This window comes from Pollicipes pollicipes, unplaced genomic scaffold, assembly GCF_011947565.3.
Source record: "Pollicipes pollicipes isolate AB1234 unplaced genomic scaffold, Ppol_2.1 Scaffold_7261;HRSCAF=8764_pilon_pilon_pilon, whole genome shotgun sequence".
Taxonomy (NCBI): domain Eukaryota; kingdom Metazoa; phylum Arthropoda; class Thecostraca; order Pollicipedomorpha; family Pollicipedidae; genus Pollicipes; species Pollicipes pollicipes.
The window spans coordinates 56,603,392-56,628,583 of NW_023597054.1; the positions used below are offsets into that span (position 1 = coordinate 56,603,392).

At 55.3% G+C, this 25,192-nt stretch overlaps 1 protein-coding gene across 1 annotated transcript; it reads right to left on the reverse strand.

The window, feature by feature from the left end:
- Positions 1 to 50: 50 nt before the first annotated feature.
- On the reverse strand, positions 51 to 24,662 carry LOC119111647 (cubilin). Its single transcript, XM_037235452.1, has 32 exons — positions 24,536 to 24,662; positions 23,894 to 24,075; positions 23,242 to 23,413; positions 22,755 to 22,936; positions 21,501 to 21,663; positions 20,213 to 20,403; positions 19,531 to 19,690; positions 18,903 to 19,084; positions 18,231 to 18,393; positions 17,036 to 17,143; positions 15,244 to 15,379; positions 13,643 to 13,773; positions 13,174 to 13,360; positions 12,194 to 12,354; positions 11,469 to 11,650; positions 10,894 to 11,050; positions 10,117 to 10,307; positions 9,670 to 9,838; positions 8,974 to 9,155; positions 8,293 to 8,461; positions 7,572 to 7,753; positions 7,158 to 7,319; positions 6,516 to 6,630; positions 5,868 to 6,113; positions 5,021 to 5,202; positions 4,116 to 4,266; positions 3,467 to 3,654; positions 2,362 to 2,560; positions 1,297 to 1,506; positions 867 to 1,031; positions 532 to 718; positions 51 to 75 (listed from the first exon to the last, which is right to left on the reverse strand). The coding sequence occupies exons 1-32, from the start codon at positions 24,660 to 24,662 to the stop codon at positions 51 to 53; spliced, it is 5,307 nt and encodes a 1,768-aa protein (XP_037091347.1).
- Positions 24,663 to 25,192: the final 530 nt, after the last annotated feature.

The window sequence follows — 25,192 nt, forward strand, 5'->3', positions numbered from 1 at the left end:
TGAGTCCAGCTCCGCGCCGTTGCGAATCTGGCGGCAGGAGGGCGAACGTGTCAGGCTCTGCGGAATGCCAGCAGTCTGACGCGGCGAACGGGTCGGGTTCCGCAGAGGGCGAGGCAGTCTGACGCGGTGAACGGGTCGGGCTCCGCAGAGGGCCAGTAGTCTGACGTGGCTAAAGTGTCGGGCTTCGCAGAATGCCAGCAGTCTGACGCGGCGAACGGGTCGGGCTCCGCAGAAGGCGGGGCAGACTGACGTGGCGGGGATCAATTGTAGACGAGATAATTCGACCTGTTTGTTTTCAGCCGGAGGAGAGGAAACACAACAAAGTCGGATCTCGAATACTGCGTGGAAGAACGAGAGCTGAGCGTGGTACTTAAGTGTTGTATCGCGCACTTGCAATTCAACTATATGGAATGTTTTAGGAAGTTTTCCAAATATGGCAGCAGAAAGAGCGGAACATCACCGAGCACGTTACAGCTCCCATTGGTGTAAAACTGCAGAGGGCACTGCTGAGATCGGCGTGCAGCCGCTCGCCTCACCACAACGTATCCGTTGGGACATGACGAGTCTCCGGGGATGTCGAGGTCGGTGATCTCGGCCAGGATGGTGCGGCCGGGTCTCACGAGCAGCGTCCACTCGCAGGTCAGCCTGCCCTCGTGTCGTGCCGGGAAGCCGGGGCTGCTCACCACTCCGTTCGGGTCGGTCAGGAAGCCGCCGCACACTGACGGTCGGACCCGGGCGAACCGTTACACCTCGCGTATATGAAGGACTTCCGCGAACCTCCAGGTTGGCAGAGCACAGGTGGAGGCAGGGCGTGGAGGAGCCTTTGCGGAGAAGTGCTGTGTGGCGCCTGCAGCAGCAAACCTCACCCGTATCGACGGTAACGTTGAAGCCGGCCTGCGTGTGACGGCGGTAGAAGGGCATCGCGGCGAACTCGAGCTTCAGCAGGCTCCCGCTAGCTGCCAGGGTCGTGCCGCCTTCAGAGCGGCGGCAGAGTGTTGCCAGCGGGACCCAGTTAGCGGTCCCCTGGTGACCTAAAGCGCGACGCAACACCAGCGTCAGCTGTCGGGGCGGCAGGTTTCACAGGAGACCCGAAGCGCATTCAGTTAAGGCGTCACCTAATCTACCAGCCCATAAAATTGATACCAGCATTCTACGGCACCCGTGGCAGGTTTCAATGGCCAATGCCTTTGACACGATGTATGGACAGCAAATAACGGCAGAAAAGCGCTTCCACAATCAGTCTAGCGTCGCTACCGTCGAGTGTTAGCGCACCCAGCACCCAGTGTCAGTTCCCACCGTCGTAGACGGTGATGTTGTCCGAGGTGCACTGGAAGTAGTTGAAGAGGTCGACGGTGTTGACGCGCAGCTGAACACGCCTGTGCGGATCCGAGCTGATGGTCCAGCTGCAGAACTGGTTGCCCATGTAGCCGCCCGGGAAGTTGGGCGAGGTGATGTCGGTACGGTTGCCCTCGGCCAGGTAAAGCGTGTACGCACAGGAGTCGGCCCCTGTCGATGCCGCACCACCGGCAGCCTGTGAGGCGATCGTCCAACACGGCGGCTCGCAGCACAGGCAGCGTGTGTCAGGCAGGATGCTGGCGGATGGTCAGTGGGAGTACTCTTCAGCACCTCACTTTGGTCCGAATTTTCGGGCCGCGGGGAGCCCGCCAGGCTACCGCCAGTAAGTCTCACACTCGGCCGACGTAGCAAAGGAGATCGCTGGTGCGCGGCTAGGACGCAGCGAAGCCGGCACGACGGATCCGCAAATTTCTGGGTCTCGGAGCCGGCTGAGGATAAGGCGGGGTTGACTGCTCAACTTGCGAACAGATGTTCTACACTGAGCCTTTTACGCTTCCCGGGCTAAGGTCATAAGACAGGATGCTGCATCACATTTCGGAGCAGCCGGATCACGTCTATAATGATATGCTACGTTACATGCCACCATGTGCGCTGTACGTGCAACTCGCGATTTCGAACCCGTTCCGGGAAGAACGCGAGTTTCCGGGTACCCGAAGCAGTGGTCATCTCCGTTTCAAAGTCTGGTAAGTTCGGCATAGACCCGCTTGACTGTCGCCCCATTTTGCTCACATTGTAACTCTGTAAGTTAGGAAAGACAAACGCCACAACATCTTTGCAGAACATCTTTGCATCTTTTACAGCATCTTTTCGGTATGGTTTTCGGAGATATCGTAACACTGTCGATCACATGTTTCCAATCGGCACCGTAATAGGTGCTGCTTTCAAGAGAAATACAGCACGTGAGGGCGGTGTTGTTGACAGCCTACATGTACAGGATGTCAAACGGAAAAAAACACAAGCAAAAGCGGGTAATTTCTGGTCGGCCCGGACCCAACCGACACTGACCGGACTGCGCAACGTCTCCGGGCGGAGGCCGCTGGCTCAGCTGCTGCCAGCGCAGCTTGAAGCGCGAGCCTGAGTAGCGCGGTCGGTTGACGAAGTGGACCAGCACCTCGTTGGAGGAGGAGACGAGTGGCTCGGGTAGGTCCATGCCGCAGACGGGCTCGCCCAGGGGCGGCGCCGACCGGTCCGGCCCGTCATACACCTGACCGGCAGGCATAGGTGTCAGGGGTCGCCAGTGGTTACAAAGGTCGCACACGGGTCACAGCGGTCACGCCCTGGGCACAGAGGTCACACACAGGTCACAGGAGTAACGCACGGGTCACAGAGGCTACACAAGGTCGCACGGGTCTGTGTGTGGGTCGCGGAGAGGATGGCTTACAGGGATGACAGGGATCCAGGGCTGCACGGGACCATTGGAGGCAGGGCTGCTGCCTCTTGAGCGAGGATGTTGTTCAACATGTGTTTGACGCTGTGATGGGAGTCTTCACAAACATGCTTTGGAATATGCGCACAGCCAAGATTTTGTTGAGGGGTGGGTGATGAAGAGGTGGAGGCGGGGCTCATCCAGAATTCCTGACGGCGATTTCGAACTTTCGGTCAAGCGTTATTCATGGCACCAAAAGAAAAAGTGCGGGCCTAAGGTAGTGAGCTGTCCAACCCCTCGCCGCACCCACCCCCACCCCCCGGACCGCATCTGTGGTTTGAGGTGTGACACGACACGTGAATCATTGTCATGATGTGACCAATAATGTGCCAAGCATCCTGTTCTTGTTGGCGTATTGTCTGAATATTACTTGTGCCCACACACTTGTGTTTGTTATGCACTATGCACCAGCGTTCAACTTGTAACACAGCGTAGTGTCCTTTTCAAGCGAAATGCATGTCTTTCCGTGCTTGAGAACCGGAACCAAATCCCGTTGACACCGGAAATCGCCAGCTGTACATGAGACACTGTCCGCATTACCCGGAAAAATGTCATGGTTGGAACGGAACAATCGATGCTCTAAATATAGCAGGCAAAGAGCGAAACGGCCCTGGGCGATGAGCTCGACGATACTTGCAGGATTGCACGCGCAACTGTTGCGCGTCCGTGTCGCACTGCCCGCACCTGAATGTAGCTGTGGCATCCGCCGTCGATGGGGTCCAGGTCCGCCTGCACCATGACAAACCGGATCTGGATATACTGGCTGCTGTTAACTGTGATGCTCCAGGAGAACTGGCTCCGCTGCAGGTACTGCAGGGGGAACAGTGGCGACTCGATCGCACCGGACGGTCCCGACAGGTCCATGCGGCGGGCTGGAACCGAGGCCGGCGTGTGTGACCGGCGGCCCGCGACGGCCCGGTGTCCGGCCGTCCGTCATGCGACGCCGACAGCAGCGGACACCGGCAGACGACGCACCGCGGGTCGAGGACGACGCACCGACGCGTGAGTCTCGCTAACGGGACGTTCATATTGAGCACGCAAAACATCACGGCGCAGCAGGTAGGTGATCGTCGCTTAGTGATGTATGTTGTAACCGATCGATAATGACTTACGGATAGTGTTTTGAAATAGGTTGTACTACAACACCGTTTATGCCGACAGCCGTTAACACTGATGGACATTACATACCTGAGGCTGGAAACACGGTCCCAGAAATTCATCTAATCAAATGGTTCTGGCTAGCATATTTTAAACATAGATAAAGCGGCGGCAACCAAATCTGCAGGCATCCTGCATCTACGCCCGCAACACGGAAGATATTGGACCCTCGCACCTGTGGCGAATTCGGCCAGGAAGCCGGACCCCGTGCCTGCCTCATTCGAATGGAACCGAACCATCATTGAACCGGTTGAGCTGACGTTCGTCGGGGCCTCCGAGCCACAGAAGTGACCCAGCAGACGTCCCGCCGTAGTCCGCTCCCGCACCTGCCGGCGCACACGCGCAGAGTCAGCTGGCGCAGGACTGAGCACGCCGCCGCTCAGCCGAGCGTGCCACGAGTCATGGAGATCCAACAGCGTCGCACTGAATGCTTGAGTATTGCTTTGATTGTGAAGTATTAAAGGGCGCTTTTCATGGTTTGTCTATGGTCCAGTGTGTCTGCTAAAATGACAAACGCAAGGCCGGACGGAATTTTGGAACCTTGCTTTTTGCAAATATGCCAAGACTATGAAATTTTAAAATTTATTTGGACTGTTAAATGGAACGAGGCTTAAGGTGGGCAATCGAATGAATTACGTAAAACCAAAACGAGAATAAATACACCAAAATAACCGATGTCGTCCACATAGTTTGTCCTTCGAGAAATAGCTTACGACGGATGAGCGATGTTATTTCAGGTGTTTTCAGCTACTTATGCTGGCTTTTGAAGTGCACATTCAATACAGAGCTCCACTGAAATGGAAGGCGACATATCTGCACGGTGTCCACGCCCGGGGCTGTTGGAAACATTCGTGTCATGTGCTCATGTTTACGCGAACGCAATGTTTATCCGGCCCATTGGCCAGCGATCGCCGTGATGTGGTAACGCTACAGATGCATTTCAGATAACGATCACACGTAACCAAGCACGTTATAGTAAAGTAGCATCGCATAGCATAACAACCCATACCTACGTGTAAGCTGGCAGACCTGAGTTGATAATCACCAGGTATATGTAGCTGTTACCCACGTTCGCCTTACCTCTAGATAATCGCCGTTGCAAAAGTCTGTCTCAGCGATCTGGAATGTGCGGAAGCTGAGGTGGATGCCGTTGCCCGCAGAGGCGTAGATTTTCCACCAGCATTCGACGTCGTTGGGGTAGCTGTCGGGGTAGCTGGGCGAGGCGAGCAGGCCAGTCTCGGCAGCCAGGCGGCCGCCGCAGCCTGTCCATCAACACCAGCGGGGGGATCGTCAGGCGGGGCACAGGTGTCGCACTCTCTCCTTCCAGTCCCGCACGGTTCGGGGGTCATCTCCTTCCAGTCCCGCATGGTTCGGGGGTCATCTCCTTCCAGTCCCGCACGGTTCGGGGGTCATCTCCTTCCAGTCCCGCACGGTTCGGGGGTCATCGCCCGTGTGGAAGTTTGGGTTGCTGCACAGCGAACTGCCACAGCGTAAACGGCCTATCTTTGAATCTTCCGAGATATCTTCTGCATTGCATCCTTTACTTCAAAAAATGTGACGCTTTGGCTCAGACGCATGACACAACTGCCATGTGTATGCATGGAGCCGTTCGTGGGTGAGCACATGGACTTATAATGGATCATTCTACTTATATACTCATGTTTGTCATGGGGATTTCCGTCCTAATTCATAAGTATGAAAAGGTGCTTCTCGAGCCTCTCGCTGGACCCGGCTCTACTGGGCTACATGCGGCACGGGTGACAATGAACGTCACATCATGGTATGATCTTGTCACCGGACGCATCGGCAAAGGTCGAACTACAGACTTTGACCCCTCTAGGCGGTACCAGACCGTCCAATGCGGCATCTCGCCACCCCGCAGAACATGCTGCTAACCCTGCAGCTGACTGCCGCACGTCGGCCATACCGGTGGAGACGTTGGAGAAGCCGGCGCTGAAGAGGACTCCGACGCCGGCCGACACCTGCAGCCGGAGCCGAAGTGCGCCGCCGCGCGAGGTCACCGCCGGCGGCAGCTGTGACCTGCAGTAGCGGTGCAGCACGGGTCCGTCCGGGCCGGTGCCCTCCCGCACCTCCAGGTAGTCGTACGAACAGTTGGCAGAAGGCAGCTGGCTGTGCAGCATCAGCGCGTTGAACTGCATCCACACGTGGTCGCCTGTCGCGGGAGGCGTGTCAGGTGCCTGGCGCGCACGCTGCAGACCGTCCGGCGCTGGGGCTGCATGTTGTATGAACACTAATGTATGGGCGCTGCACGACCGCAGCGGTCGAGGCGCCCTACAGTCAAACGGATATTTGTGTGTCATGGTGCACCGACAGTGTGACTATTTTACTTTGCCGGCTATCTGTTCCGTGCGTTAGGATGAAGAGTTGTGGTTGAAGTCTCTTAGCGACCAAGCAAAGATGATGTACACACCAAAGCTCCTGAACAAAGGTACACGAGCGAAGTGCGCCACGTGTCCTATCTCACGTAATGTTCGTGCTATCATCAGTGTTTCCACCCCGCTTCGCTGCGAACACCACGAGTCCTGCAGTGCAGCACTCCCAGCGCAGATCTCACCGGGTCGGGGGGCTTGCAGGATCCAGGTGCAGTTGAGGCTGCCCATGTGCGTCATCGGGAAGTTCGGCGACGAAATGTGATCCATGGAAGTGACGTTGATGGTGCCGCCGCAACCCTGGCAGTACAACGAGGCCACCGAGCCCGCCAATGTCAGACGAACTGCGCCGTCAACTCCGGGCGACAGACAGACAGTCTGGTTCGCCAAGTTTATAGACTGCATGTAACAGTGCCGCATAGTCCGTTCTTGAATGCAAGCAGCCTAATAGTATTTTCAGTATGCAGAATAACAACACACCTTCGTTATGTCAAACTTTGGAGCTCTGGGCAATGCACCGGCTGCTTCATAACCACTCCACAGGCTACAGGTGTCGCTGCACCATTTTGCTCAGTTTGGTATCAAGCACCAACGATTTATTGAATTTCTGCATCAATCGCCATAATTCATTCTTACCGGTAGAGATTAAAGAGCAGGAAGCAAAGAACAGAAACAATGATAAGGCAACAGGTTCGTCCCATTTTGCGACAGAAACATTGCTAATAAGCAGGCCTTGTTCGTCTTTCCATTGGACGGCAGACAGCAAGATCTTAGGGTACGCCAATCACCATGGCCGAGGATGGCTTGATCTCTGCGGCGCCCCTCACCATGGTGTAGTTAGCGACGAATCCCTTGGCGGCCACGGAGCCATCGGCCTTGAGTCGGACGAGCATTCTGCTGCCGGTGGAGGTAACGGTGGGCGGCTCGGGCACGCGGTTGCCGCAGTGCTTCAGCAGCAGCGGCGAGCGTCGCGACCACCCGTCCCGGACCTGCCGCAGCCGGCGTCAGCTCAGGTCAGGTCGGCCCGCAGGCAGAGGGGACGGAGGCAGGTGGCCACGTGAGGACCAAGTCCGAAGCACTCTACCGTCTTCAAGCCGATGCTACAGCGAAGCAACGGCGATGGCCCGTCAAGTATGAGCACTGCCAATCGGTGAGACAAAACTCCCTTCCTCTTCGGGCTGTACACCTTCAGCGTTTTCTCTTTCACAAAACCGCTTTCGGCCAGCGCCCATCCCACTCACGGCGACGTAGTCGAAGGAGCAGTTGGTGTGCGGCTCCACGTCGAAGTCGTCGAACGTGAGCTGCACGGTGTGGTGGCGCTGCACGCTGATCCGCCACGTGCAGTCCGAGTGGCTGTCGTACACCAGCGGGTAGTTCGGGGAGTGAATCGAGCCGCGCACCGCCGTGAACCGCCCGCCACAGCCTGCCGGGGGAGGGGGAGGGGGGGGGGGGGACACACCACGTCACGCTCGCGGACAGGTGCAGCACTCCCGGATCAGACCCGAAGCCGGTCATTCGGACGGCGTCGGCAGGCGCGAGTCGTGTCGCACAAAACCACGCGAGGAACGCGAGCGCAGACGTGGCACGAGAGACAGGCCGTGGAGTGGTATAGCAGGGCGCTGGCGAACGATCCGTGCGCGGAAGCCATATGGCAAAGTCCATGATCAATTCATCTACACAGCCGGTCCCGGAGGCGACAGCAACCGTTAACAAGTTGACTAAACTAAACAATAAATAAGAGGCTAAAAATATCAAGCAGATTGTTAACAAGAGGCTAAAGAGAAGCGCGGCACCGCTCATGGCCATAGCACGGCAGTACATGAGATGTCCTTTCAACACAGTAATGTAAAGGGGTGAATGGCCTCCCGTGCACTCTGCGCCATGATGCAGAGTACATCGGGTGGCACTCTCTCAGACAGCGGGGCACAGTGTTGACACCGCGGGCTCTGCTGAGGATCTGACCTCCTCTGCGGACCCGGTAGCGGGCGTGGAAGCCGTGGCCGGAGACGGAGCCGTCGCTGTAGAAGCGGACCAGCATGTTGTTGCCCTGCGAGATCACCGTGGACGGGGCGGTCTGGGCGTGGCAGAGGTTGGTGAGCATTGGCGCCGTGTCGTCCGGTCCGCCGAACACCTGGCAAGGATCACACATGTGTGTCACGTAAAGGTGAAGTGATAAGATGAAACACCTGGCAATGATCACACATGTGTGTCACGCAAAGGTGAAGTGATAAGATGAAACACCTGGCAGTGATCACACATGTGTGTCACGCAAAGGTGAAGTGATAAGATGGAACACCTGGCAATGGTCACACATGTGCGTCACGCACGAGGTAAAGTGAGGGGATGCAGCTGAGTGTTATGATCTATACCAGGCCCGTATGCTTAAAGGTCAGCAAATATTGAGCGGATTACGGGCATGTCACAATTGGTTTGCAGCACTAAGCTAATGCCTCTATTTCTCATATCTAGCATAGATACGAAGCTTTTTTGGTCTCACCGTCCTCCAGTATGCGCCCCTGGGCTGGCAAAGCTCACCCCAGCCCGTCACTACTAACAGCAGCATGCACTCCTGGGCTGGCAAAGTTCGCCACAGCCCGCCACCACCGCCAGCAGCCGGCGCTCGCAGCTGTAGCCGGTGCTTGCCTTCAGAGAGTCGTAAGCGCAGTTGTGCGCCGACTCGATGTCGAAGAAGTCGATGGTCAGCTCGACCCTGTAGCCCGGTCTGGCCCGGATCTGCCAGTCACACTGGGTCCACTTGGGGTAGGGCTGCGGGTAGTTCGGAGACTGGAGGGTGCCCCTGCGCTTGGTCAGCAGGCCGCCGCAGCCTGAGGGGACGGTGGGTGATGACACGGAGGAGGGCACGCCGCACGCCACTCGCCTACGGAGCCTGTCCCCTCCCCCCCCCCTCACGGGGGTCCGCCGCAGCTGATGGCTGGCCGTCACATCAGACGGTGCCAATAGGCGCCGCTGGAAAAGATGAACCGCATTCTGTCTGGTTGGATAGACTTTGCCATTCGGGACAACCAACGTGTGCGACAACTGAGACGTGAGGCGATTAAGCAACGCGTTGGCATCGTATGAAAAGATCATTGGCTAAGGCCCAAGTTGATTACGCATCGCATGCGGCTTGCTATAAACATCTCCGTGCCTTAATGTGTGCCTTATAAACGCGCATGGCTGCGCTGTCCAACTAAATTAAAAAGACGGCGTAATAGCGCGGTGCCTGACCCCGCCTCATGTAGCCGGCAGCTGGGACGAGCCGGCCAGGGCCGACCGAGAACTCCGCGGGGCGCAGGTGTGCATGCTTCAGACGGCACGAGCACATCCCTCATTTCGCACCGTGCACAAACCACTCCAGCCTGAAGCCGTTGTGGGCCACAGATTCGTCCGACTTGAAGTGGACGTAGGCCATGTTCTTGGCGGTGGAGATGGGGGCGGGCAGACCGTCGCGGCCGCACAGCCGGGAGCCGATTAGCGTGGGCGCCTGGCTCTTCTCTCCCTCCTTGATCTGTCCAACGGGGGATCGTGGACGTGTCACGACTGCGAGCACCATCACCGCGCGGCTTAGCTAGCCACGTTTCGGTGAGAAGCCGCGGTATGAAAGGGGTGTTCTGGTCGCTATGGTCGCCTGAGCCAGCGTCTTTCGATGTACGAGACCCGGCATAGCGCCCCTTTATAACAGGGCTAGTGTTGCCTTATTGCCTTCTCTGTCATACGGTGTTCTCCACCCACGCCCCACAAACCCGGCCTGGGAGCGGCAGTTCGCCACGGCGCGTGCGGCCTCACCTCTATGTAGTCGTACTCGCATCCGGACGAGCTGGGGTCTTCGACATCGAAGTGGGAGAAGGAGATGTTCAGCGTGTTGCCAAGCGGAGCCATGATGGTCCAGGTGCAGTCACGGTCGTGCGGGTACGGCTCGGGGAAGTTCGGCGACTCGATCACGCCCCGGTGGCTGCCCGTCACGATGTTGTTGCAGTCTGTGCGGGACACGAGGGTGCAGGTCAGACATGTGCTCCCGCCCATGTTCTGCGGTGTGGTGGTTTTGTCGGTCTAATTTCTGCATGTGATTTAAAAATCTTAAAACCAAATCAGCGATGCAGCCGATGCAAAACTGAGCGCCGATTAACATTTGTTTGTTAGTTGCCATGGGTATCTTTTCCCTTTTCTTGAAGTGGCCTGGTCCGTTCAAGAGCAAAGAAACGGCAAAAGCGTCGCGTCACCTAGCTGGCAATGCATGTTTCTTACACAAGTCACACTGCATCGTATGAGAGGACTTGGGAAACAGTTCCGACGCATTGTGCCTGCAATGCTTGCCGCGCCTTTACACTAAATGCGAGTGAAAGCTCTTTACACGATGCAGCTGAACACATATTTGAAGAATACAGCATTCGTCCACACGTTCAGAAACTCCAAACAACAGGCTAGGTTTCCCAAATATCGAGATTTTTCTCGCGCTTTCCTGGCACCCGGGAGGTTCCGGTAATGAGGCGGACGCCTGCCCCCAGGTCAGCTCCCCGCCAGTTCCCGACACGCTCCCGCCAGCCGCCTCCACTTGGCACCCACCAATCACGTAACGCGCGTGGAACCCGCGGCCGCTGACCGAGAAGTCCGTCACAAACTTGACGGTCATGATGTTGGTCTTGGACTCGACGACGTCCAGCTGGTCGGAGCCACACGCCCGCTTCTTCAGCACGGCGGAGGGGCCGGCTCCCTCGTATACCTGGTTAGGCGGCACGGGGTCAGGGCTCGTCCGCAGCTGCTCGTCATCGGTTACCAGGCCTGCGCAGCATGCACCATCGGCAGGAGCTGTCCAGGACGCTGATCTGCTCCCTGTCTGCGTCTGGGCCGCCAGCCAATGGCATCGCGCGTCTGCTTCAGCTGAGAGGTGGCCAGGACGGGCACAGGCGTCTCTCGGTAGGTTCTCGGCTTGTGCTCGCGGTTACTGGATCGCTTGTGTCGAGCGAACTTAGCCCGTTTAGTCACTGGCAAAGTGAGCAAAATGCGTCTGCGAAAGAGTTGCCGTGCGCTTGACACTGCGCAAGAACATGATAGTCTTTGGCATGAGAATACTCCAAGTCCCCCCCCCCCCCTCCGCCCGCCCTCCCGCCCGCCGATGAGGCCGACGCCGGCTCCCTCACCGCCACGTAGTCCATGTTGCACGTGTCGCTGCCTTCGATGTCCATGTCCAGGAAGGAGATGCGCACTTTGTTACCGGCGTTGCCAGCGATGACCCAAGTGCACACGGCCATGTGGGCGTACGGTTGCGGGTAGTTGGGCGAGATTATGCTGCCCCGGGGACCGGTCAGTCGGCCGCCGCAGCCTGACGACGGCAGGGCTGCCGTTAGCTGGCGCAGGGCAGCGGGCAGCCTGGTGCCAGAGCTCGGGCAGTACGCCGTTGTTGGGCGCGGGACAACAGCGGCGATACACTGTCATCAGTCAGTGGCATCCGTGTTCCCATTGATGATCGGTCAGTGGGAGAGCTGTTGATGCCGTGATGAGTCTCATGTGAGTCATTTGCAGGTTGGCGTACTGTGTTAACATCGCTAGAACTGACATGCTTGGAAGACCCCGCATTTCAGAGCTGAAGCACTTGATAAGCTGCAGTACTAAGTTGAAGTCCTATTCGTAATGAGACAACCGTTATGAATCTTAAACCTCACTAGTTAGCCTGAGTTGAGATCATTTTTTCACGATAAGCTGATAGCTCAGTGTGTTAGATTCAGGGAGCTAGGCACTGACCTTTAAATCAAATCGATTCATTAGGGCATTGCCATCGACATTGAAACATCGGCATCGGCATCGGAGCCTCATGCGCTGATATGTAGGCGGATGCTCAGCTGTTGCGTCCCGGAGAACACGTTACCGGTGGCCGTGGCGTCCCAGGAGATGCGGAAGCCGGCGCCGCTCAGTGAGCCGTCCGAGCGGAAGTGCAGGAAGAGCCGGTGCGCGTGCGACGAGATCTGACGCGGCATGTTGGTGCCGCAGTACTTGCCGATCAGCGGCGCCGTCGCCGAGCCGCCGTTCCTGTTCAGACACGGGCAGGTCTGAGCCCGGGTCAAGCCGCGCTCGTGCGCCAGCGGGCCTCGCGATGCGACAGCGTGTTGGTAACGGTCGCACGCAGCTTCCCAGTTGAGAGACTGTAACTCCCGTCCAAGGCGCGTTCCACCCGCATTGCGGATCAGCTCCGTCACCACATTCGGCTAGCATTGTGGACCATCACTACACTAACGGCCACTCATTTACGGCAATGGTCGCCGACAACCTGCCGCAGCCAGGTGCGTATGAGGGCAACCGAACGATCGAGTGCCGACAGAAGCCATGCGGAGTGTCCAGTCGCCGGGTCTGATCCCGGTCATCCTCAGTCATCAGCCTGACACTAGCCTGATCTCCAGGTAGTCACAGCCTGACACTAGCCTGATCTCCAAGTAATCATAGCTTGACACTAGCCTGATCTCCAAGTAATCACAGCCTGACACTAGCCTGATCTCCAGGTAGTCACAGCCTGACACTAGCCTGATCTCCAGGTAGTCACAGCCTGACACTAGCCTGATCTCCAGGTAGTCACAGCCTGACACTAGCCTGATCTCCAGGTAGTCACAGCCTGACACTAGCCTGATCTCCAAGTAATCATAGCTTGACATTAGCCTGATCTCCAAGTAATCACAGCCTGACACTAGCCTGATCTCCAGGTAGTCACAGCCTGACACTAGCCTGATCTCCAAGTAGTCACAGCCTGACACTAGCCTGATCTCCAAGTAGTCATAGCTTGACACTAGCCTGATCTCCAAGTAATCACAGCCTGACACTAGCCTGATCTCCAGGTAGTCACAGCCTGACACTAGCCTGATCTCCAAGTAGTCATAGTTGCATTCGAAGTGATCCTCCATGTCGAAGTGGGAGACGTTGAGCATGATCTGTTGGTTCTGCGGCGCCTCGATGATCCAGGTGCACTCCTTGCTGGGCGGGTAGGGTCCCGGGAAGTTCGGGGAAGTCAGCACGCCGGAAATAGTGTGGTACGTCCCGCCACACACTGGAAACGGAACACAGGCACTTATGAACTGTTAACAGCCAACCGTGTTGTTAGAAGACACGAGTTTGCCTTTATAAAACGTATTCCGAGACAAGGAAGTGCATGCCCAATTCGTGTCTGCGCAGAGGGATAAAGAAGCATATTCGGGTAATTTCATCACCTCCGTGAATTACTTGTGTGCCAATGGACTTTGCAATGGCATTTGTGTTACCACGGTTGCGCGCGAAATGTGCTCAGCGAATCTAAAACCCTTCTGGTACCTTCATGAGACAAAGCACTCACGTGTGGACGCGTTCAGACCGATGAAGGAGGCCGCAAATCCATCATGGGTTATACTAGTGTCAGATGTGAATATCACCGTCATCACGTTTCCCAGCGTGGTCATGATGGGAGGCAGCCGTTGGCCACAGTACCTGTGGGAGTGAACACAAGAGAGTCACATAGCGTTGAAACTTTTATCGTCATATGCGGATAAAGGTCGTTTGTGAACGACAGCAGGCGTTCCGATTAAATCCAAGTGTCCAGTGGCATCTTCAGGGTGAGCAATTCAGAAAAGCAGGTCTGTTTGTATCACTGTTCTATTTTTTTTCTTTCTTTTTTGGTAGACGCACAGCACAAGTAGATACACGGATTATGATGACGTTAATTTCTACACAACTTCTAGATATCGGAACCATCACAACCTTTGGGACGATCCAGACATAGACTCGCGCCATCCTCTACGGGTGGCGATCATGACACACATGGAGAGCGCGCATATATTGGTATGGATGGGGGAGAAGTTTTCAGGGCACAAAGGTGATGCAGAGTGTGCAGCAGGCAAATCATTAAAAAGAGCTCGCGGGATCTGAACAAAGACTTTTGGATATCTCATTGGATAAGACTGCCCACTTGGGCATGCGACACTGATGGTGCAGTTCATTCCATCAATAGCCCAAGCGCTAGCATGTTTTTAAGCAATGTGTCCGGAGGAGGAATGGATAACGCTGAAACATTTCGAAATGCCGCACAAATGCCAAGCAGCGTCTAAAAGTAACTTGGCTTGTGTTTTGTATCATTTCTGGAATGCGTTTTGAGTAGCATCCATGGCTGGCGATACTGTCGAAGTCTTTGCACAACGAAGTAAGCCGCGGACGTTCTATCCCAGAAGACCGAAGTGTGTAGTAATCTCTTTGAACATTGACTCTGGGGAACGTCACTGGATAGGTGTTATCAGAGGCATCAATACGCTGAGACACTGATGCAGCTACGGTCGCTGACCCAATAGCTCACAACACAGTTGTCTACAAGCGATTGTGACGTTGATCTCAATCTGGGAGCAGAGCGCAGCAGAAGTGTGCCCCACGCGTGGAAGAGCCGTGGCAACAAAGGCAGGTCATATTCAGCGAAGGGCTTTCGCCGGAGATGCATGTCACACTAACCATCTGGCGATGAGCCCACCGTTGGTGACAGGTCACACTTACCGTCTGCCGATGAGCCCACCGCTGTTGACAGGTCACACTCACAGTCTGACGATGAGCCCACCGCTGGTGACAGGTCACACTCACAGTCTGACGATGAGCCCACCACTGTTGACAGGTCACACTCACGGTCTGACGATGAGCCCACCGTTGGTGACAGGTCACACTCACGGTCTGCCGATGAGCCCACCGCTGTTGACAGGTCACACTCACAGTCTGACGATGAGCCCACCACTGTTGACAGGTCACACTCACGGTCTGACGATGAGCCCACCCCTGTTGACAGGTCACACTCACGGTCTGCTGATGAGGTCGCCGTTGGTGACAGGTCACACTCACGGTCTGCCGATGAGCCCACCCCTGTTGACAGGTCACACTCACGGTCTGACGATAAGCCCACCGCTGTTGACAGGTCTCACTCACGGTCTGCCGATGAGGCCGCCGTTGGTGCCGGCCGCCGCCGTGCTGTTGTCATACACTGACACAGAGTCGTAACAGGAGCCTGTGCGAGTCGCTGCCTCCAGCGAGAACGATAACCAGGTTAGCCGCACGATCTCCCCTGAGAACAGGCAGGAGGGAGATCGGAGTTAATGGCCGGGGAGATCCAGTTCAAGTTCAATCTCCCATGACCCGAGATGGCATTGTCCTGATGATGGCAAAAGACCTGAGAATCGTCGCGGATCTGTCGACCGCTGGCTGAGATCGGGTTATTTTAATCTGGGGTAAGCGATTGCCTGTCTGCGTATGATGTGAAGCCTCAGTTGGTGACACACTCAGTTTGCCAAGAGAACCGGAAATTTAACTCTGTTATCAACACTGAGGAGAAGGAATCGCACGTTTCTGTGTACCTCTGGAGAAAAGCACGGTGCATCGTCGATATAAGAAAATAGGTATAGGCTATGATGTGTTCGACAAGTTGGTTATCGTCCCTGTCGGATGAAGGCCTCGGCGCGCCTCCCTCCGAAGAACTTTAAAGCTGGGGACACTTTTACAAGCACTAAGCGCAGGGTTTGAGCAACTTTTTAAACCTACTGTTCCACCCATTTGCACGCTCCATGAAAAGTTTAAGCTCTGTCTCGTAGGTTACCACAAATGACCCTTTTGTCGAGGTCACGTCGGTAACATTTTATCCTCACGTCATAGAACATTATGATGCAGCTCAACACTTCGCATGATGCACATGATGGTGCAATTTTATTCATGCACCATGGGGCGTACTTACAAAGGAGGAAACATGCTCGAGGAAACACGCTCCTTTATTAAATGCATTACATCCATGAATAATGCGGGAATACATATTGGCAATAAGGGATTCGATGTAGACGCGTACAACTGTACAGATCGATAGAATACGATATTTTTCACGCCATGCGACAAATTTTGCGCATTGGTAGGTGCATTCAACTGCGTTTTTTAAAGACAATATGATGAGCTGTGCTGTCCCTTCCATTGCGAAATCCTATGTGTGTCTCTGAATGTGGCTAGGTTCAGTCGTCTAACGCCTAGTTAGTCAAAGGGAGCCTGATGAAGACGTATTTACCAAGATCATCTTTGACATCCACTTGCTTCGTTTGACCTATCCTAAATCACATAAAAGAATTGACACCCAGCCCCGGCTTAAGAACGGGAAATTCGTAGTGGATCGGGTAGTCTTACCTGAAACGCGGTTTGGTGTGGCCCGGAGTGCTCCTATTCTCACCTGGGGGGCGGTTTGGTGTGGCCCGGAGTGCTCCTATTCTCACCTGGGGGGCGGTTTGGTGTGGCCCGGAGTGCTCCTATTCTCATCTGGGGGGCGGTTTGGTGTGCCCCGGAGTGCTCCTATTCTCACCTGGGGGGCGGTTTGGTGTGCCCCGGAGTGCTCCTATTCTCACCTGGGGGGCGGTTTGGTGTGCCCCGGAGTGCTCCTATTCTCATCTGGGGGGCGGTTTGGTGTGCCCCGGAGTGCTCCTATTCTCACCTGGGGGGCGGTTTGGTGTGCCCCGGAGTGCTCCTATTCTCACCTGGGGGGCGGTTTGGTGTTCCCCGGAGTGCTCCTATTCTCATCTGGGGGGCGGTTTGGTGTGGCCCGGAGTGCTCCTATTCTCACCTGGGGGGCGGTTTGGTGTGGCCCGGAGTGCTCCTATTCTCATCTGGGGGGCGGTTTGGTGTGCCCCGGAGTGCTCCTATTCTCACCTGGGGGGCGGTTTGGTGTGGTCCGGAGTGTTCCTATTCTCACCTGGAGGTCGGTGGATTACCCAACTGCACGTAATGCCGTTTGGGTACTGCTCCGGGTGTGTAGGTGAGTTAATGGTGCCTTGTTGGTCGACCAGAATCCCGCCACATTCTGGAATAGATTTCGCATGTGTACTTATGTCAGCGCATCTTTCCTGTTCCAGAGAATAGAGCAAGAAAAGGACGGGAAGGCGACGGCATGTGTATGCATTCATTTAAAGATCACATTTAGCACTCAGTACTTTTCGACACGATAAGGATAGTGCTGCGTCCTCTAAGAAGCCACGTGTGGTTTTATTTCCAGCGGATCTAAGCTCTGCGTTATAGCTAATGTGGTATGCAAGGTTCAACGATAGCTTGTTAGCGTTACCAGCGATATGAATGGCGGAGTCAGCCAGGCCGGTGTGGTTGTCAATAAACGGATTGATGAAATTTAGCTACCTCCGCCATGCTTTCTTCCAGGACCATCTTGGCTCGTCTTCACGTTTGTGCAGCCAGGTCACAGAGTTGGAAGTGTGCAGCATTACAAATTGCAAGAATCACGAGGAAAACGACTTTTTTGTTTCCGACGTTGAGCTATAATTTTAGGACGATCATTCTTTGGTTGCTCTATTCGGAATCATCGCTATCAGTCAGCCACAGCCGTTGGCTTGGTGGCGGCCGTGCCGTGCGTAAAGATCGAATGGTGCAAGATGCCATTTGTTCAAATACTAGTGAATGAAACACAATCCAGGTTGGCTTGCGCAATTGCCGCATGCGTAACAACTGCTTAATGCTCCCACGTGTTTCTTACCGCGAAATACTGCCTAACGATATAGCTTAATTTAATTTAGCACGCAGTTAAAAGATGGAAAGCATCGGTAAGGCAAATCAGAAACATGTCGCGATAATGTTAGTCACAGATGCAAACAGCGCGATGTCGTTAACACCACTCCATGTTGCGAAAATGCCGCTTTGCTGCCAGAAGGAACTAATCACGTGACTTCGAGGTATGCGTATGATTACGCTTGCACAGTCTTTGTGCTACGACTCCTAGTCTGATATTTGAACAAAATTTGGGTCCGATGCACCGAGAACGGAGCCGATGAGGGCGGCGAGAATGACGCGCTTTGTTAAAAGTGCGTATCCGCTCATTACGACCCAGCAGTCCGAGCCGTGCTGCTGCACCACCATACTGCCACTACGATCCCATCACAAACCTGTGTCAATGGAAGTGAAGTTGGCCAGGAATCCCCGATTGTGAACGCTGCCGTCGGTGACGAACAGGATGTACATGTAGTTGTGCCTAGATATCAGAGTTGGCGGAGGCTCGTTACAGAACTTCCCCAACGATGGGAAGGAGGAGTCTCGGCCATCAAACACCTGGAAAGAGTGCAGCGCTTGGGTGGCCGAGTAATGAAGCATGCCTTGCAACTTGGCACGAAAACCAACACTTATCGGGTGCCAGCAGATCAATGGACGCGATCGCTTCTTGATGAACGGGGTGAACTTCGCCCTGGTACGGGACCGGAGCGCGCTGATTTCGGTAACCTGCCACGGACGACGAGCGATACCAGCACGTGGTCACGATCTTTCCCAGCTGAACAATTACTTGAAGGGATCAGCAACAGACGCATGATTATCGCTCAGGGATAAAACATTTGATGTGGAGCAAACTCGGTTGGCCATCAGCTTCGTGACGGTACGCGCCCGAAAAACACACGCATGAACACAGACGAACGGCCAGCGTAACCTCCAACTGGTATATAATGTCCTGGATGGTCAGCAACAGTGCAGTGAAGTGAACGTGAAGTTTCGATCGCTGGCTGCAGTTATGGGGTCTAATGAAAACAAGGCTTGCACCAGCGCAGCACTTCCTAGCATGTGCCCACCTCCAGGTAATCAAAGAAGCAGGCGAAGCTGTTCTCCATGAGGAAGTCGTGGAACTGCAGAATGATGGCTCGGCCGGGCTCCTGTCGGATGAGGTACTCGCATCGCTTTCCGTGCGGGTAGTTCTCGGGGAAGTTAGGCGACCGGAGTACGCCGGACTCGCTGAAGAACACGCCGCCACACACTGGCGGCACGGAGAGGGCCGCCGGTCAGCGCGGTGACTCTGGACTCGGTGGAGAGCACGCCACCACACACTGGCGGTACGGACAGGGCCGCCGGTCAGCGCGGTGACTCTGGACTAAGCGCTGCGGCGACTTCCGGCCATCTAGCCTCACGCCCACACACAGGTCACGGGTCAGGCGCACAGGTCTGCGCAGGTCAGCTGTGTCGACCTTCTCGACATCTTGGCACAGGAACACAAAGACCACCACTGGGCGCAAGACATCAGGTCGCGACGGATTGGAACTGGCATGTGGTGCCCGGCTCATGGCGTTATTATATGAACCCGAATATCGGTTGATGGTTGACTGTCCGGCGTCGTTACATCGTCGGTGGGTGAGACACACAGCAGCGGGCCGACCAGCAACGGCAGCTGATCCATTCACTTGGCCCCGGGAGAGCGGCACTCACCGACGTCGTAGGTGGCCGAGAAGCCGCCGTGGGAGACGCTGTAGTCGGAGTAGAAGCGGACGTACAGCTCGTTGCCGGAGGCGGCGAAGGGCGGCGGCAACGTGTTGCGGCCGCAGTATCGGCCGACCAGCGGGCTGTCCGGGTCAGGGCCGTCCCGCACCTGTGAGATACACCATATGAGATACACCGCCGCCCCCGAGCGCCTGGGGCAAGTCGCGCGTGCCGCCGCCTCTCAGCGCTTGTAAAGACGCGGAGCGTGCCGATCACGGCCATGCATCTGAGTGCAAGTTTGGTCACGGCCATGCATCTGAGTGCAAGTTTGGTCATGGTCATGCATCTGAATGCATCATGAATGCATGTAGCTACTGCAAAATTTTGACGCAAAGCAGACGCAACGCAACGCAACGCAACGCAGAGCAGGTGCCGAAATGAATCCATGCAAAGCAGCACTTCATTAGTTGCGCATGATGCTCATGTTCACGATAACACCTGACAACTTCATGGCTTACGTAGATAGCAAGAAGAATGGGGTCAAAGGCGCAATCAGATTTTCTTCCGTTTTATCCACAACGGTGAATTTCACCCGGAATAACAGACAGAACACACTCAGATTGCGAGCTTTGTACTTTACTCCTCTTCGGCCCCGAGGGCAAATTTCCCCGCCGCATTGAAGCCCACAAACCTCGACAAAGTCGAAGATGCAGTTGAAGCTGCCCTCCAGTTCGAAGCTATCGAAGACCAGCTGTACGCGTTCGTTCCCCGGCACGCGGATCCTCCACTCGCAGTCCATGTTGTGGTGGTACCGCTGCATGTGCGTGGGCGTGGAGAGGGTGCCCTGCTCGCCGGCCAGCTCGCCGCCGCAGCCCGGTATGCCTGTCGCAGCGGCCAGCCGATCACCCGAAGGCTCTTCAGCGCAGCCCCCGCGCCGGGAGAATCGAGAGGTGCTGATGACGTCATACGAACTGGGTGAACGGTTCGCGACCGAGCACGACGCCACGCGGTAGACTGGGTGGGGTTTGGTCCGTGTGTCTACCTGGGTACTGGGGGCACAGCCAGTCAGCATGTTGTGGGCCCTTTGCCACTGGTAAGCCTTTCCCTCACATGTGTGTCGCCGGAAGAAACACATATTTTACCGACAGGCAAAAGTGTTGGCAAACGACGTCAGTTATGGCCGTCCGCCCCTTTCTCGACTGGTATCTGCAGACATATCCGAAATGCATTTAGTTGAATGCCTTTTTGCTGAAGGCATTTAGCCGAATGCCATTTTGTCGACGCATCTTTTTGTCGCCGAGTGAAATGATTAAGTGGAGGGGCAATTTCCCGACATTTCGTTGCCGATGTGTCAAATTTACGAAATGTTAATCGCTTGCAATGCATATTTACCGCGTGCCTATGTGCCGAAATGTTCTAAGGCAAAATGTACATTCATCAGAGCATGTTTTAGATGAATGCGAAATGTTGAAGTGTTTGTTGTTGAAATGTTGAAATGTTGAAAAAAGTCGTCAACTAATATCATGAAATGTTTTTGGCGAGGGGTAGTCCTGAAACAAGTGTGGGCCATTTGCCACTGGTCGGCCTTTCCCTCGTAAGGGTTCCAATGAAAGAAATACATCCTCTACCCAAAGACAAAAGCGTTGTTTAACGACCTTACAACATTAAGAGTTTTGAATCAGTGTACTTCAGCAGTGCACGCCAGGCTGCATTGTGGCCGTCATCTCCGTTTCTCTGTACATTGTGGGTTTGGACTCACTTGGTGCGAAGGTCTGTGCTCTTTTTACATAACAAGGTAGACACACAGCACCCGGTGGCGCACTCGGGGCTTGACCCAGCGCAGGTCTGGAGCAAATCGAGCAAAGGGGCCAAGCGTGGACCCGCTATTCAAGTGTCACACACAGAGTCCATGCGGTGGCGCCCGGTCTTCAGGCGGCCGCTGCGGACTCGGCGGCGTCTGGCGACGGCAGGCCACTCGCCTGGGATCTGGGAGTAGGTGATGTGGAAGCCCTGGTCGGCGCTGCTCTGGTCCGTGTGCAGCCGGAGCCAGGCGAACGGCCCGGAGGTGGTGAGCGGCCGCGGCAGGGTCGTGCTGCAGTACCGCTGCAGCACGTCCGCCGTCTCCGAGTACCCATCGCGCACCTGTCAGACGGGGAGGGACACGTTGTGCCCGGCACGTGGGTTAGCACAGGGCGTAGCACCGCATGAGAGTCATCGCTTGTTTCATCGTGCGACGTTATGCATGCACGTAGCTAAATTTTTCTTCGGGGGGGGGGGGGGGGGGTGGGGGAGGAGACAGGGGTGAAAAAGTGTTATTTCTGTCACTGACTAAATTTGAAACCGTCTAACTTGTCACCGGAGTGAAATCTTTCAGAAACCCTTGCACTCTATCTTTAAATGCGATAAACCAGCAAAACAACAAAGGTAAATTAAATGTAATGCGAGATAGCCATCAGACATTTTCGAGGATGCGGAGAGACATCAGAACTCCCGCGAAATTTCTGCCAAATAAGCCGACATATAGTGTAGACTTCTTGGTTCAGGGAGGCACGCGGTCCCCCTGAACTGGTCCCCCCTCTAAGATTCTTTCCTCATGGCATGGGTAAATGCATATTTTTCGGAGTTAAAGAGGCTGATGCTGGGTTTTAGCGCACTACGGGAAGGGATGCCACGTGTTTCCCAGTTCTTGCATCCTTGCTTCGGGGGCGCGATCGAAGCCCCTACGAAACGCACCAAACACGGCCAATAGCAGGGCGTTAGCTTTAGAATATGCCCATGCTTGAAGACCTTCAAAACTGCCAACAGCAACTCACTTGCAATGGTGCCGTCAGAGATTCTAGACTGATGATCACAGATGCAAGGTAAGGGGTCAGAAAGGGTGCAGAGCCGGAAATCCCCGATGGCATATCCCCACTTTCGGCGGATTTCGGAAAAGCTTCTGAAACTAGTGGGCTTCGTTTTAGGGCAGTGGCATGTTGTCTCCCTGTTCTCCCTGCCTTGCCCTCCATGCCTTTACTCACTAAAGCACACCATTTATGCGCTAAGATGTAGAGTCTAGAAATGCGCCGCAGCAACAGTTAAAATCGCACGTCAGAGCTCAGATGCTTATAACTTGGTGTTCTTGGCTGCCGGATCCTTGACCGTCTGTAACACTGGTCTCGTGGTCCCCAACTTCCCCGCCATCCGTCGACGCCTGCGGAAACCCTGCCGGCATCCGACAGGCGGCGACTTGCCTCCAAGTAGTCGTAGCTGCAGTTGGGGTGCGTCTCTAGCTTGAGCACGGCAAACTGGAAGCGAAGCCTCTTTCCGAGCGGCGCGGCCACTGTCCAGACGCAGTCGCGGTTGTGCGGGTAGCGGCCCGGGTAGCCGGGCGAGTTGATGCTGCCGTACTCGTCGACGAGCGCCCCGCCGCATACTGACCGCAGTCCGAGGGGCGTCCGGTCAGCCCGAGGTCACTGCTTGGCGCATTGCAAGTCCTGGTCATCGCTTTCTCTCCACTCGTACCATTTTACCACCTTGTCTTTACCTTTTAAAACAAATCCCAAAGGCCTTCCCTGCCCGACCTATGCCCATTCTCTTGTTTTTTCCTCTTGTTACCTTCTACCTTCTGATACCAATATGTTGTTATCTGTCCTGATTCCCCGTTCCTTTTCCCACTTCTCACCTACCCGCCCCTTTTCGTCTCCCTTGCTTGCTCCCTTCCTCCCACGCGCCACACACCTGGATCGGAGGACTCGAAATTCATGGCGAAACCGATGTCGGTGACGCTGTGGTCGGAGCGGAACCAGAGGTAGAGCCTGTTGTGCGAGGAGACGATGGAACCGGCCCCCGGTGTGTCCTGACCACAGTAGCGCCCCAGCAGCGGCGCTGCGCTGTTCACGCCGTCATGGATCTGCAGTCATGAGCACAGTGCAGGGTATTGGCTTGGAAATAGCATGAAGACTCGATATGAAATGCTTCCATGGGCAAACCAGCAGCGCCTTCGTACCCCACGCGGTTGAGCAATCTGTGCGATGCATTTTTTTAACGTGCTTACCCTTTGATACATAATAATCTGACAGCATGGTGCCTACGAATAGCACAATGATAAGAGCTGCTCGGACAAAAAAAAATGGGGGGCGGTGTATGTAGACGCCCATGAGTCCGTGTGCTAAGTAGCTGTATTACGATAGCTCGCGAAGGATTGCAACTGAGCTGAGATCTTACCCAGAAAAAAACTTTGCGTGAGGCATGTGTATGGCCCGCACGATACTGTCTTCTGAGTATAATACTCTATGCCATTGGCCATGGTCCTGCTTCAGCAGCCTCGGTGGGGAATATTGCAAAGCAGCATGGCCGCTGTACCCGCTCCCGCTCTGCATAAAAATATCACCTGGAGCCAGTCGTAGCGGCAGCTGCCACTGGAGGGCTCCAGCTGGAAGCGCGTGAAGGTGACGTTGAGCACCTTGTCAGGCGGCGCGCGGATCAGCCAGGCGCAGCTGACCTCGTGCGGATAGGTGACGCCCGTGTGTGGGAAGGAGAGGGCGCCGGGACTGTCCAGTGCGCCCCCGCACGCTGCCGCACAGCGCAACCACTGGGGTTAGTCGCAAACGAAGGCATAATACGGCATACAGTATAATGTGGGTGTTGCCTCTAGTCGAAAGGCTGAGTGGAACGGCTGCCTCTCGATCCCGTTATCCTTTTCTGAACACGAAGTAAACGGGGATTAATAACGATTATTCGTGATTTATTGTCAGAACGATAAACGACGATTTGATGTTAAGATGGCCCGTGATCGGAAACACCAATACTAGCGAGCATTTAAACCGGGATCGCAGCAGACCACTGACGGCATTTGCTGCACTGATTGAGGTGTCGTGGTGGCGGCGTCATCGGCCTTGCGCCTGAAAGTGATGGTGGCTTTAGCAGTACCAGGCGTGACTCTTGGATCGGCGGCAGCGGCTGACTTACACTGGGACGGACTTAGACCTGACTAACTTACACTTTCTGCAGTGGCGGCGGCGGTGGAACCTACCCTGCTGACGGGTCTGGCAGAGCGGGCCCGTATAGTCGCCGCTGCACGTGCAGGTGAACGAGCCGACCGTGTTGGAGCAGGTGGCACCGTTCTGACACGGCGAGCTCTGACACTCATTGACGTCCATATCACAGCGGGCCCCTGAGAAACGGACGCGATGACACGTCTTTGAGACACTGGCTGCTGGATTGCACAAATACCCACGGGTACTAAGCACAACGGCGGCCCGCGGCGTTATGCGTGTGGGATGATGTACAAGGTAAAATAGTACGAGCCGGTTTAGACATCCTGGGTCATGCCTTCGTTCATGCAAAGCAAGTACGGGAAAACGGTGGGTACCAACAGTTTGCGCGTTTCCTTCCCCCCCCCCTCTCTCTCTCTCCCTCTCTCTCTCTCTCTCCTCTCTCTCTCTCTCCTCCTCTCTCGCTCTCCTCTCTCTCTCTCTCCTCTCCTCTCTCAACTCTCCTCTCACTCCTCTCCTCTCTCTTCTCTTCTCTCTCGCTCTCCTCTCCTCTCTGGTAAATATTGGCAAATTTAAAAGGAAGAGCCTGGCTGGTAAAACAACGGACCGCGCTATCGACGTTGCTCTCATTCACACAAAACGAAGTGTCCGATCTCTTACGGCTGTGCATTCAAGTATGCCTCATAGGCGGGAAC